The sequence below is a fragment of the Humulus lupulus genome, chromosome 2 (genome assembly GCF_963169125.1).
Source record: "Humulus lupulus chromosome 2, drHumLupu1.1, whole genome shotgun sequence".
Classification (NCBI taxonomy): Eukaryota; Viridiplantae; Streptophyta; class Magnoliopsida; order Rosales; family Cannabaceae; genus Humulus; species Humulus lupulus.
In genome coordinates this window covers 13,629,831-13,645,696 of record NC_084794.1, presented here as the reverse complement: position 1 = coordinate 13,645,696, position 15,866 = coordinate 13,629,831, and the positions used below count along the sequence as shown (strand labels likewise).

Sequence of the window (15,866 nt, the reverse complement as noted above, 5' to 3'; positions counted from 1 at the left end):
TGGCCTCTGGTTTCGTCCTTTTCTTGCTCCTGATGAACGAAAATAAAAAAGAAGATGATGAATGGGGTCTTATATATATGGATGGAAAAAGGGGATTAATCTGGGGCATTGAATGAAATCCTTGCAAGATCCAACGGATGGGGATTACTGATAAGATGGTACCGAAAAGGTGGCAGACGAATGATCGTGGGCATGTTTCCAAGCTACTCAAGTATCATAAGTGAGCAATGCCCAACTGACGCGTGTCCATTTTCAGGAGTATGACGGTACGGTTCTCGAAGAAAGTAGTTCAAAAGTTTCCTTCTCTTAGGATTCGAACAAATACTTTTGAGGGGGCAAGATGTTATACCCAGATTTCGAGCCATGTTAAATGTGACATCGAAAGCTGGATTCGCAGCGAATGAACCCGTAAAGTTCGAAGTATGCTCCAGGATTAAATATCGAGCCTGCAAGACTCGAGACGACCTCGAATGTGGTGGCCTCGAAACGTTCACGATCTCGAAAGGTAGCTCCCGAGACGCCTCTATCCTCAGGAATGACCTCGGATCAGGGACTCCGAGCCTGACGTACGTACGATCTCGAAGCCATGTGACCTCGGGAGATGTCATTAGCTCGAAAGTTGATGAGAAATCTGGGAGATTAAGGCCTTGGAGATATATGATAATGACTTTGAATATCTATAAGTGTTGTTTATAAGGGGCGTGCTCTGCATTTATTATTGTAAATCCCATAAAATCATGGGATATTATTCGATTAGTTATACGCCCCCTGGTCTTCAGGGGACGTTTCCATTTATATCGGATTGCAGGCATTTAGAGCCATTTAATTTATTTACACAAAAAGAGTAACTACCCAAAATATGTGGGATAGTATTCTGCATCCTTCTCTATAAATAGAGAAGTCGTGCACCATTGTAATGGACCGAAATTTTGAACCTTGAGAGAAAACTCTGAAGAATTCATGCTTAAGAATTTTCAGAGATAATCTTGAGTTTAATAACAGAGACTCGTGGACTAGGCAGATTTAACTGCTGAACCACGTAAAAATCGTGTTTTGTGTTGTTATTTTTTAATTGGTCATTACTGTTTGTTGTTTACGTGCTCTTCTTTCACTGTTGACGAAAAACGGCGTCAACAGTCAGTAATCTATGCTTTGCAAGTAAAATTCATTATAAGTGGGCTAGAAAAAGTCCTTGGTATTTGAATTTATATTTTAAAAAAAAATTCTTGGTTTTTAATTTTTTTGTATTTATTTTTGTGCTACATTTGTATTTTTTAAATTGTTTTTTGGTATCTCATTTTTAATTATCATGGAAACTTTCCTTAACCAAATTGCTATGGTCTATTATTGTTGCAGATCATGAGGGAGACTTTGATATTTAGAGAGCTTCGGATGGCAACAAACAACTTCAGCAACAAGTACTTGGTTGGATGATGAATTGAAGGATGGAGCAAGTTTCATGCATGATTTACTTTTGTGTATCTTGTAATGTTTCTGTTTTTCATTTTTAAAGTAAAAAATGTTCAAGATGTTAAAACTTTATTATGTTATGCTTTCAAGTTAGAACTAAGATCTCATGAAGTAGACATATTCATGGTTTGAATTAGTTATTGTTTAATGTAATACTTGTGGTTTATCAATCTATTGATAATTAAATTTTATGATTAATTTTGATTTTTTTTTTATCAAAATACAATAATGAAAATCTTTTAATTAAAAAAAAAAACCTTATAAGTATACTTATCAAAATAAAATTAAAAATATATTATCCACACTAAAGTAACAAAATTTTATTACTAGACTTTTAATATGTTATGATTTAGAAATATGTTATAAGCATAACAAATTGTTATGATTTATATAATATAAAAAACTAAAAATGCTATCAAAATAATTAAATGTAACAGTGGAAAAGTGTTATGCATAAAGTATAAGATTAAACTCCAAATTTATAATCAAATACTCTAACTAAATGTTATTATTTGAATATTATAGCAACTAAAAATGTGTTATTGAATAGTTTAAGATAACATCGAACATAACATTCGAATACTGTTATAGAAAAGATAGGACTTTTAATAACAGGGGCTATGTTAGCATTTTCAGAAACGTTATCAATACTCCAGGTTAGCAGTTTTTAAGTGTTATGAATACTGTTTTTTCTTGTAGTGTCTAACAAATAAATTTACTAACTTATTAATTCCTCGTGACTCCACTATAGACTCGGAATTGCACTCTTGAATTCATAGAATGCTCTATAACAAATATAGATAAGCTATTAATTATCCATTGTTACAACCATAATTGTCACTCAACTCTCTATAGACGGTCTACAATGAGATAGGACTAAAATATCGTTTTACCTCTCATTGTATTTTATCCTTAAAACACTTAGTTCCTTGAAAATGATATTTCAGTAAACTAATTTAATTACTGAAATGAGATCTCTATCATTTAACACCTTGAACCAAACTAAAAGGAAATCATCGTTTCACTTCTTCATCAGAAGCTATAGATGTTCATATCTATGATTAACACTCCCACTCAATCATACTACCGAGTTCCCAAGATGTAAGTATGGGCTAGTCCGTAGGGTAAACTGGTAATGAATAAGTCAAAGAACTCAAATAATACAATCAGTTAGAATACTAACTGTTGGGCCCAAAATATTCGGCCCAAAGTCCTTTCCTCATTTACCGAACATTCAAAATGGATCGTTTTGATCTGCAGAAGCTCCAAAGGCAGAAGCCACGGGTCAGAGGCACAGGCCGCCTCTGACCTCTGAGCACATAATTTAAAATCAGCATGTTTCAGAGGGAAATTCGGTTATCTTTTCTCCACCAATCCAGGGTTTGCTTGAACTAACCAACCACTTTACATATTTTTTCCTATAAATACGAGATTCAAAGAAAAAAAAAAGGTATCGAACTTTTTAATGACTTAAGCATCAGAGTGTCTTTCTTGCAGGTCCAGTCCGATGTAACAAATACATCTGATCTTATCTACTTTGCTAATGTTCTGGAAAGAACATAACACTTTAATGTGTAAGTAGATCATGTCGTAGATTGGCAAGTCAGTGTAAATCCGGTGCACTGACTAATCCTAGGAATAACTTATTTTGAACATATAATCATATTTATATTCCACTGTGATTTCGTTACTATAAATAAGATTAGCTATATGCTCGAGATTTAATATAAGTTTATATTAAACAAATTATCATGAAAATAAAACATGTGAGCAAAGTGATTAACCAAGTCAAAAAAATGATTTCTATTCTTTTATTGATAATAAAATGAGATTACAAAGAATTTGGGTTAAAATAGGGCATAAAAACTCAACAATTTCCCCATCAAAGGTAAGAAATTATGAGTTTGATCATTTGGCTTGCTGGAGTATTTCTGGATTTTTCTGATGAGTTCTTGAATTTTGAGGTCAAGTCTTGTTTTCTTTGTTTGATGGTGCATGTGGCTGAATTTGAGTTTGTTGGGCCATGTGGGGTGAGATGTAGTGATTGGTAGGCTTGTTTTGAAGTGTAGTTGAGGTTTGGAGGGGTTTTAGGGGGTTTTGGCTCGGGGAAATTTGAAGGATAAAACTCAGGGTATTTTGGTGCTGTAACTAGCACTGTAGCGCTAGCCTTTGGGTGCTACAACACTAGGCCTGGCTGTTCTGGGCATTTTTTCTTTTGGTTGTAGCGCTGTCGCGCTACCCTGTTTCCAGAAGTGGGGTTTTGGGTGTTTTCTTAGGATTTTTTCCCGGGGGCTCGAGTTTGATTCTACCACCCCGTTTGGTGTAATTAGGGCTTCCCGAGGGCTTGGGGTTGGTCCCGAGGTTAGGTTATGGAATTGAAGTTTAGTGGTGGTTCTAATTTATGGCTGTTACTAGGTGTACGCTAAGGCTCGGACGAGATCGTGCTTGAAGGTCAATTTCACTAATCAAAGCTATCGAAATCTAAAGGTAAGAAAACTGCACCCAGTTATGTGGTTATGTTGGGACTAAGAGTTTCATATATCTAACGTGATGTCATAAGATGGTATTATGCCATGGGACATGTGATAAACGACCTAAGAGTACCAGAATCAATATTTGCGCACAGGACGCGGCTCGGCCACTAGTAGCTGAGGTTAATCAAATAATTACTAAGCTTGGCCTAAGCGAGCCAGAGTTAGTGGGTTGAACACTGGGCTCGACCTAAGTGAGCCGATGACAGTGACTTATACAGTGAAATGTTTATTGATGTTAATATGATGATTGTGGCATGCTCATTGTCTGGATGGCTATTTACCGGTTTGTTGATTGATATCATTGATTATGTGTATGATGCAGTCTATTAAGTATCTGATTAATGCTCTGTAAATTACATGATTAGAGTTATTGCTTATGTTAAGCATTGTAGTTTTCTTGCTGGGCCTCAGCTCACACGTGCTTCGTGGTGCAGGTAAAGGCCAGGGTTGGGTGGTTCGGCCATGAGTTGGAAAGCTCTGGGGGCAAGGTGTACATTGTCAGCTGCTTGGCCGCTACAGTCGAGGGTTTGTCCAGGGACGGAAACCTAAAATTGTATATTTTTCCATTAGAGTGGCCATGGTTATTTATAACTTTTGGAATTTTTGTAAACATGTCTTTTAAACCCTGTTTTGGGATCCCATGTACTAAACAATTATTTTAATGAATATTATCTGTTTATGACCAGAATCTCTTAAACTTAATCTGTTTAAGATTATAGGATCACGTTTCCAACTATATGACTTGGTTAGCAAGTCCTGCACTATTTAAAACACACAGTGTAATGGCTTTGGTTATCCAGGGCATTACAGAAATGGACATTTCTTACCCCTTACTTGATTCCAAGAATGATGGTGAAGATATATGTTTAGTGGACAATGCAACAACTCATACAATACTTAGAAGTGATAAATATTTTCCAAAGTTAACAAGAATGGAGGCAAATGTTAATACACTATGAGACGATGCAAATTTGATTGAAGGTTCTAGAAGAGCCAATATATTAATGCCTAGAGGAACAAAAATTATCATAGATGACGCTTCATCATCTACCAAATCAAACAGAAATCTATTGAGTTTTAAAGATATACGTCGTAATGGATATCATATCGAGACAATAGATGAAAATAATAATGAGTATCTATGTATTACATCTATTACTTCAGGAAAAAAATGTAAGTTAGAAAAGCTGCCTGCTTTGTCCTCAGGTTTGTACGTTACACGAATAAGTGCAATAGAGGCACATGTTACAGAGAACCAGAAGTTCACAGATCTAAAAGAATCTTTCCTTGTTTGGCATGACCAGTTAGGCCATCCCGGTTCAATCATGATGCGTAGAATTATAGAGAACTCCTGTGATCATCCATTGAAGAACCAGAAGATTCTCTATCAAATGAGTTCTCATGTGTTGCTTGTTCTCAAGGAAAATTAATTATTATGCCATCACCAGTAAAAATTGGGATTGAATCTCTCATGAATTTCTTGAACGAATTCAGGTGACATATGTGGGCCTATTAGCCCACCATGTGGACCATTTAGATATTTTATGCTATTATTGGATGCATCAACCGGATGGTCACATGTTTGTTTATTATCTACTTGTAATGTGGCATTTGCAAGATTTCTTGCCCAAATAATTCGATTATGAGCACAATTTCCAGAATATGCAATAAAGACTATTCGTCTAGATAATGCTGGTGAATTTACTACACAAGCTTTTGATAATTATTGTATGTCAACAAGGATACAAGTTGAACATCATGTTGCTCATGTACATACACAAAATGGCTTAGCAGAATCATTTTTTAAACGCCTCTAGTTAATTGCTAGACCATTACTTATGAGAACAAAACTTCCCATTTCAGCTTGAGGACATGCCATTTTACATGCAGCGGCACTTGTGCACAGTAGGCCAACATCATATCATAAGTTCTCCCCATTACAATTGGCTTATGGTTAGGAGCCGAATATTTCTCATTTAAGAAGTTTTGGTTGTGCAGTGTATGTTCCTATTGCTCCACCACAACGAACTAAGATGGGTCCTCAAAAGAGTCTGGGAGTATATGTTGGGTACGAATCTCCTGCTACCATTAAATATCTTGAACCCATGACCAGTGATATACATTTACAACACATTTTTCTGACTGTCATTTTGATGAGACAATTTTCCCAGCTTTAGGGGGAGGAGAAAAGAAACATCTGGAAAAACAAATTACATTGAATGCATAATTATTATCTCAATTTGATCCTCATACAAGTCAATGTGAACTTGAAGTTCAAAGAATAATTTATTTGCAAAATATTGCAAATCAATTACCAGATGCATTCACTGACCCAAGGAAAATTACAAAATCACATGTTCTAGTTGAAAATGCTCCAATTCGAATTGAAGTCCCAGAAGGACGATTTGCTAATGAGTCTAAAGCACGCTTGAAGCGTGGTAGACCATTCGGTTCCAAAGATAAGAATCCTCGAAAAAGAAAAGGAGCAAATAATCAGTGTGGTCCTAATGAAGAGGCTGATAATTTCGAGGGTGATATTGACATAAACAATCACAAATCTCTTGAAGAGATTCAGGTACCTGCAAATATTAAAAATAATGAGATCTCAACTAATTATGTCAATACAAGAAAAGAATGGGACCGACTTGAAGTAGTTGTCGACAATATTTTTGCTTATAATGTAGCGCTAGAAATTGTAAATGAAAATGAGGATCTTGGACCTAAATTTGTTAAAGAGTGTCAAAATAGAAAAGATTGGTCAAATTGGAAAGAAGCAATTCAATCTGAATTGAATTCACTTGCTAAACGCAAAGTATTTGGACCTGTAGTCCAAACACCTAAAAGTGTAAAACCTATTGAATACAAATGGGTGTTTGTGCGAAAAAGAAATGAGAAAAATGAAGTTGTAAGATACAAAGCACGACTTGTAGCACAAGGCTTTTCTCAAAGACCAGGTTTTGATTATGAAGAGACATATTCTCCTGTGGTGGATGCAATTACATTGAGATATTTGAATAGCCTGGTTGTTCATGAAAATATTGATATGCATTTAATGGATGCAGTCACAACCTATTTGTATGGATCAATAGATAGTGATATTTACATGAGAGCCCCTGAAGGATTCAAGATTCCTGATGCATATAATTCAAGTCATCGTGAAATGTACTCAATTAAACTACAAAGATCATTATATGGGCTAAAACAATCTGGGCACATATGGTACAATTGACTTAGTGAATTTACCCCTGTGTTTTCATAAAAAGACTAGGTTCTGAGTTTGCTATCATAGCTGTATATGTTGATGACTTAAATATTATTGGAACTCTTGAAAAACTTTCAGAAGCTGTAGAATATCTAAAGAAAGAGTTCGAGATGAAAGATCTTGGAAAAACAAAATTTTATCTTAGTTTACAAATAGAGCATTTAAAGGGTGGAATTTTTATTCATCAATCAACATATGTCGAAATTTTTTTGAAACAATTTTATATGGACAAATCACACCCATTGAGTAGTCCAATGGTGGTTAGATCACTTGATGTGAAAAATGATCCTTTCCAATCCAGAGAAGAACATGAAGAACTCCTTGGTTTTGAAGTGACATATCTTAGTGCAATAGGAGCCTTAATGTATCTTGCTAATTGCACAAGACCTGATATAGCATTTTCTATAAATTTGTTAGCAAGATATAGCTCTGCTCCAACATATAGACATTGGAAAGTGATTAAGCATATACTACATTATCTTCAAGGTACTATTGATAAATGGTTATCCTATTCAAATAAATGTGGGTCACAACTAGTTGGTTATGCCAACACAGGATATTTATCTGATCCACATAAAGCTAGATCTCAAATAGGTTATTTGCTCACATACGATGACACTACATTATCTTGGCATTCAACAAAGCAAACTCTAGCAGCTACTTCTTCAAATCATGTTGAAATACTTGCAATTCATGAGGCAAGTCGAGAATATGTATGGTTGAGATCAATAACACAACATATCCGGGGAACATGTGGGTTAACACACAATAAAGAAGTCTCATCAGTTCTCTACGAAGATAATGTTGCATGTATCGCTCAAGTAAAATGAGGGTACATTAAAGGAGATAGAACCAAACACATTTCACCGACATTCTTTTTCACACATGATCGTCAAAATAGTGGCAATATTGATGTTCATCAAATTCGATCAAGTGTCAATCTTGCAGATTTATTTACAAAGTCATTTCTAACATCAAAGTTTGAGAAGATGGTACATAAGATCGAAATGCGTCGATTAAAGGATCTTCAAGAGCGTCGAAATGATGGGGAGTAAATACACACTGCACTCTTTTTTCCTTGGCCGAGTTTTTGTCGCACTGGGTTTTTCTAGCAATGTTTTTAATGAGACAGTTTTCATGGACATCCAAGGGGGAGTGCAATAAATATTACATATATGGATGTCTATAATAATAAAGAATCACTAGGTTACCCAAAGTAAAATATTAACATTAATTATTGATTGTATTCATAGTAGTTACCCGATTTCTTTATGGCACATTTATCTATATAAATAAGGGTCATTTCCCTATTGAAATTAGACACAAGATTTCACTTTTGTTTTGCATTACTATTTATTTGTCTCTTTCTCTGCTTTTATATTTTAGTTTATTCTCAATAGTTTTATAACAGATTGTAAATAGTATTTTTTTTTTTTAAAAATTGTAAGTAATATATACATATAAATGAAAAACCAAGCGCATAAGACATATTAACCATCCCAATCTCCTTATCTTGTAATGGAAACAAAATCTATTATTAGTTTGATAGTTGGCAGAAAATAAAATTAATAAAATACATATTATACTGAATTTTCAATCTTTCTAAAATATAAATATTATGGAAGGCGTACAATTAATTTTTTTTTCCATTTATAGTACAAATAGTGTCTAATTCATGAATAGAGTTAATGTTATCATACTCGAAAATAAGACTAATTCTTACCCATACATGTAAAATATTATTATATATACGTACTGACAGTATTAACTAATTTATTACAGAGTTTATGTCATAATCTATCCACGTCGATAATAATAATTAAAAAATGGTATATATATACGATACTCTTCTTGGATTACGACCACTTATAATAAGAAGTTAGCCCATCTTGATTTTTAGCTAAAGCTTATCTAATTATCTTATCATGATTAGGACAAAAGATAGAATAGAAAATAATTGATTAGTTTAATTAAACTAAGATAATAATGAATGATATACATTATTATGGCGTATAAAATATGGCACATGAATAAGGGTCCCAATTTTAAACAGATTTTTTTCTTTTCTTTTTTTTTCTTTCTGGTAGATCTTGATATAAAGTTTGGTTCATTCCATCCAACTTTGACCTTTATATACTGAACCTTATCTTTTAACATTCGAAGCAATAGTCTGGTTGTTTGTTAAGTTGTTATCCAGCGTACAACTTTTTTATTTATTATTTATTATTTATTTTATATAATAAAAAAATATGAATATATAAAAACTATAAGACCACCAAGCCCCTCTAAAATATATTCAAGCCCAAACTCAATATTAAAAGCCTATATAAATTAACAATTCATATTTTCATAGAAAATATATTTATTTTCCTCTTCCTTAAGTAATATAGCTAGTGAAAAGAGAACACTTTTCATATATTCTTCCTAAATTATTATTCTTTTCCTCATCAACAAAAGTAAAGATATGGCCAATCACAAACAAATTAAGAGACACTTCAAGTCTTCAACTCAAAGCTAATAATCTAATCAATATTTAAAATGAGACTAAACAAACTCTTAGTATAAGTGTCTCTGTTGTCATGAGCTTCTTTAATTTTGTTTTTATTTAGATTCTTACATATATTCACCATTTTAGTAAATTTTTATTCCTATTTAAAGTAATTTACATTCTTTGTTTTGGGGTTTTTTTATTATTAAAATCTAAGGTAGAGCTATTTTGTGATTACCCATTAACTATTAATATTAAAATTAACAAATAGTTCATGTCAAAGTAGCTTCATGATGTAAATGTAGACTTTCTTTGTGTAACATATGCTTATATCCTTGTTGATTTTGACAAAGAAGAAGAAGAAGAAGAAGATCAATCCACTTATTTGTTGAGTAGTATTCAAATGGTTTTTCTACAATAAAAATTATGGAAGTTGAGATGATCACCTCGAAACATATCTATTGGATATATGCTCTAGTAAGCAATTTCAAGATTGAAAACTATCACTGATCTTGTGAAAAAAAAAAGTTGAGACAAGAGATATCTTTAATAATTTTGATAACAAAGTTATTGAAATATGTTTTCAAGGCATGAAAAAGAGCTAAGTACAAGTACAATTGCAATACTAATGGAGCTCTTTGGTAACACTTAAAAAAATAATTTTTTATTTAATTCATTAAAATTTTGAAAATAAAACATAAAATAGTGTTTGGTAACTCTATTTTTATTTATCATTTTTAAAAATTTTAGTTAAAATTCATTAAATTTTGAAAAAAAAAAATTCACTTTCAAATTTTTTTTTAAACCGTTTTTTACTTTTCATTTCTTTTCTTCTCTTCTTCAAATCAACAGCTCATGTTATATTGTTAAACAAAAAATAAAAATAAAAGTTATCAAACGTATTTATTATTTTTTATTTTTAAAAATAAAAAACAAAAATAGTTATCAAACATATTTTTATTTTTGTTTAAATAAATAAACAAAAATAAAAATAATATTTCTATTTTTGTATTTAAAAAATTTAAAAATAAAAATTTTACCAAACACAACCAATATTATTTATAAATTTTTATAATATGTATTAGATAGTGTCAGTGGTGGTATGAATATATTATTCATGCATGTGTACGTGTGGTCTCCAATATATTATATGGAAATTTAATTAAGCATATATAGAGAATTTATTTATGTATAATATTTGCACTTTTTTTTCGACAAATATAATATTTGCACCATAGTGCCTTATAAAAAGTCCAGTATTGGGCATTGATAAAGCATACTCTGTAAAGCTATTACTCTCTCTCTCTCTCGTTGACATCATATAAAAGAACATACATAATTGACTCTCTACAAGCATAAATAGGCTACTTAAATTCCAAATCTAATGAGGTGACTACTAAACTAATTAGACAACTAATGATGGAAACTTAGGAAACTTTAAGAAGATGTCTGTCTTTCAAATAGGAAAAAAGTTTAACAAAACTCTCAAGAAAAAGAGGCACCATCACATAATTGTATGCTCAACAAACTCTCAAGGAATTCATATAGTCATAAAAAAAAAAAAAAAATAAAAAGTTCAAAGAAAAAAATAGCATGACAAAACAATTAGATAAAATGTTACCAAACACATAGGGTAATACATCTCCCCTCGTGAAGAAGAGATCCTAAATTTAAAATTTTCTTTCCAAAGTTAAAAAACATAGACAAAATAAGTTAAAATACCAAATCATAATTGGGCAGTCTCACAAAAACAAAAATTACATATATGCCAAAAAAAATGATAGGAGTAATTATATTTTCCATTGTGGATTCAGTCTATTAGGATATTAGGTTACTCTTGTATATAATTTAACTATGGTTAGTTGATCTAACTAACTTCATCTACTGAATGTATTTGTACCCATCTTACGTGTACGTCATTTGATTTAATAGATAATAATAGAAATATATTCGACTTTTCTCTCTATATGCTTTCCCTAATATGGTATCAGATAGAACACGATTCTTGAAACCCTAAACCCCTTCTTCTCCTTCACTTATTCTTCCATGGCACGAACAAGAAACAGATCATCACGGAAGCAACCTTCCTCCATAGATTTCGATGCCCTGCCTCCTTCTCAGACGCCAGCCACTACTGGACAGAGGACCAATCCGATTGCTTCCGATCCACCTCTATGTGATTGACCTGCTAAAGAAGATGCCAACAATCCCTACTTCATTGGCATCGAAGACCACCCAGGTCTGATCTTAGCTTCTCCACCTCTCATGGACACCAACTTTCAACAGTGGGCTCGTAATTTCAAGCTCTCTATGGGCGCAAAGAACAAAAATGGCTTCCTCACTAAAATCATTCCCCAACCCCCTTATGACCACCATTTGTTTGATTTTTGGAGCAAGTGTAATCAAATGGTTATGTCCTGGATTATCCACCCAGTTTCACCAGAAATCAAGAGCAGTATCATCTATCTTGATTCACCTGCTTCAATGTGGACTGAGTTAAACACAAGATTCAATCAAGGAAATGGGCCTTGCATCTTTGATATTCGGACATCTCTCATATCGCTTCATCAAGGAGATGATACCGTCAGCGCCTATTTCACTAAACTCAAAGCCATTTGGGACGAGATTAATGAACTCCAACCAAGAACGCCATGTACTTGTGTTGTTGCCAATGATAGTCTTGAGCTACAGAATCTTGAGCAAGTTTTACAATTTCTTATGGGATTGAATGAGTCCTATCATGCCATTCGATCTCAGGTACTTCTTCTTGATCCTTTTCCCTCTAGTTCTAAAGTCTTTTCCACCATTTTGCAAGAAGAAAGACAGAGGGAAGATAAGGCCCTCGACTACCACAAATCTCATTGCTGCATCTACTTCCACCACCCAATCTTCCAACCCACCATCACTTCCGCAATCAAGAACGAAGAAGATGAGGCCTACTTGCTCTCACTGTCAAAATTCGGGACATCTCAAAGAAAAATGCTACTTCATCCATGGTTTTCCCCTGGATATGACACCAAAAATGTCAACAATAAGCTTGCTGTCCATCAAGCTACTGCTTCTGTTTTGCCTTCTCTAGAACCAGGCAGTCAACTGACCATACAGAATCTTCTTGCCATGCTCAGCACTCAGCTTCAGCAAGCATATGCTCCCAACGTCGAGACAGAACCTATGATCTCTAACATTTCTGGTAACTTGTATCTCTATCTCATGATTATTAGGTTATTGACAGTGGTGCTACCCACTATGTTTGTTGCAATTCGCAATTTTATACATCTTTTTCTAACCACACAATAACTTCTTACCTCACCTTGCCAAATGGTCTGAGAATAAAAGTGTGTAAATCTGGTACTGTAGAAATAAACAAAAATTTGACCCTGTTTAATGTCTTATATGCCCCAGATTTTCAATTAAATTTGATATCCGTACCTGCCTTGTTATACACTCACAATCACACTCTTTCTTTTTCTCAAACTCACTGTCTAATACAGGACACAACTTAGAACAAAATGCTTGGGATTGCTAAGCACATAGGACACTTGTACCTACTGCAACAAGACAAGACATTTTTACCTTCTTGTTATTATGTACATTCTAAGAAATCTTGTAATAATGTCCATACTTGGCATACAGGGTTAGGACATCCTTCTATGAAAGTTACCAACAAATTGAATAAAGTTTTACATTTTCAGCTTCTTTAAATAATAATGTTCCTTATCATGTGTGTCATTTAACTATACAAAAGAAATTGTCTTTTAACTCTCATAATAATATGGCTCCTAATGATTTTGATTTAGTACATATGGATATTTGGGGTTCTTACTCCATTCCAACATTGGAAGGATATAGATATTTTCTTACCATTGTTGATGATCATACTAGATTTACTTGGGTCTATATATTGAAATGCAAATATGATGTTCCCATAAAAGCCATATGATCGGATAATGCTAAAGAACTCAATCTTAGTTCTTTTTATGCAACAAAAGGCATTCATTTATATCATTCTTGTGTTGAGCGTCCCTAACAAAACTCTGTTGTTGAGCGCAACATCAACATATACTTAATGTAGCTCAGGCTTTAGCCATACAATCCAAATTACCTCAATCATATTGGAATCATTTTATTACTAATGTTGTATATCTTTTCAATAGAACACCCTCTGCACTCTTAAATTTTAAATCACCTTTTGAACTTTTATATGCTAAAATTCATTCTTATGACCACCTTTGGAATTATGACTGCCTTACCAATGCATGTACTCTTGATAGTAAACGAAACAAGTTTACTCCTAGATCTCGTGCTTGCATATTTATTGGCTACCCTCAGGTATGAAAGCATATACTCTGCTTGATATAGCTACTAACCAAATCTTTCAATCAAGATATGTCATTTTTTACGAGCATATATTTCCTTTGACTCAACCAAGATCTATTGAGACTTTTGGCTCTGTTTTTGGCAACAAGCAATCCTCTTCAAATTCCAACACTGATGATATGATCTCTGTACCTACTAGTACATCCAACGTGCAGCCACTGACTACTTCTAAAGTTGTCTGACCATTTAATCGACCACCGCATCTCAAGTATTATATATGTGAGTATTCTACTGCTCATCCTTTAACTAATTTCATATCTTATGACAAATTTCGTCCATATTTTCGAAATGCTATACTTGCTGCCCATACTTTGGTCGAACCTAGTTGCTACACACAAGCCTCCAAGCTTCATGAATGACAATTAGCAATGCAAAATGAGCTTGCTGCCCTCATTGCCAATAACACTTGGAACATTGTTTCCCTTCCCCGTGGCCATAATGTCATTGGCAACAAATGGTTATACAAAATAAAATATAAGTCCAATGGTGATGTTGAAAGATACAAGGCACGTCTAGTAGCCAAAAGATATACTCAACAACAAGGTATAGAGTACTCTAAAACTTTTTCACCTGTTGCAAAATTCAATACTTTAAAAGTCTTCCTAGCCCTAGTTGCCTTAAATAATTGGAAACTACACCAATTGGACATAAATAATACTTTCTTACATGATGATTTAGATGAAGATGTTTACATGAAACTTCCTCAAGGTTATCAACCTAAGGGGGAGCTCCTACTAAATCTTGTTTGTAAGCTTAACAAAAGCATGTATAGTCTTAAACAAGCCTCAAGACAATGGTATGCTAAACTTAGTACCACTTTGCTTCAAGAAGGTTTTACTCAATCACCTTCTGATCATTCACTTTTTATTGGGACTAATGCTCATAATTTTTTGGCTGTTTTGATTTCTATAGATGATATAGCTAGTCCTAGCAAGTAACAATGATCTTTGATGTTGATGCTTTCAAGCACAAATTAAACTCTAAGTTCAAGCTTAAAGATCTTGGACCATTACATTTTTTTCTTGGCCTTGAAATAGGTCGGGCTTCTAATGGTATTTCTGTCTCTCAAAGACCCTTTGTTCTGCAATTATTGCATGAAACAGGTTTTTTAGGTGCCAAACCTTCTTCAACTCCTACGAAACTTAATATTAAGTTGAACAAAGATGATGGAGAGTTACTAACCAATCCTACTTCATACAAGAGTTTAATTGGTAAATCGATTAATCTAACCATTACAAGACCAGCTATTTCTTTTGCTGTGAACTGTGTGAACAGGTTAAGCCAATTTTTACAAGAGCCTAGACAACCTCATTATAAGGCTGCTCAAAAACTCCTCGAATACCTCAAAGGCAATCCTGCTCAAGGCCTATTTTTTCACTCAGCTACATGTTCACTATCCAACAATGTTGCTGCCCTACATCTTTCAGCATCAAATTTTCAGCTCAAAGCCTTTTCAGATGTCGATTGGGCCACTTGTCTGGATACAAGACGTTCTATCACCGGCTACTACATTTATTTGGGCAAATCTCTTGTATCTTGGAAATCTAAAAAGCAAACCACAGTTTCAAGGTCTTTTGCAGAGGCTGAATACCGTGCTATGGCCAACACAACTTGTAAACTACTATGGTTACTTGCTTTGTTAAAGGATTTCAGGATTCAACATACACAAACAACCGTCATGTACCGTGACAAACACCGCTGCCTTGCATATCTCAGAGAACTCCGTCTTTTATGA

General features: G+C 33.7%; 1 protein-coding gene across 1 annotated transcript; it reads left to right on the top strand.

Moving 5' to 3' along the window:
* The first annotated feature begins 15,071 nt into the window (after positions 1–15,071).
* On the top strand, positions 15,072–15,866 carry LOC133813933 (uncharacterized mitochondrial protein AtMg00810-like). The gene has a single exon (XM_062246961.1). It carries the CDS (start codon positions 15,072–15,074, stop codon positions 15,864–15,866), a length of 795 nt encoding a protein of 264 aa, XP_062102945.1.

Coding starts and splice junctions, on each gene's coding strand:
- LOC133813933 (XM_062246961.1), top strand. CDS start 15,072: ATGATCTTTGATGTTGATGCTTTCAAGCACAAATTAAACTCTAAGTTC.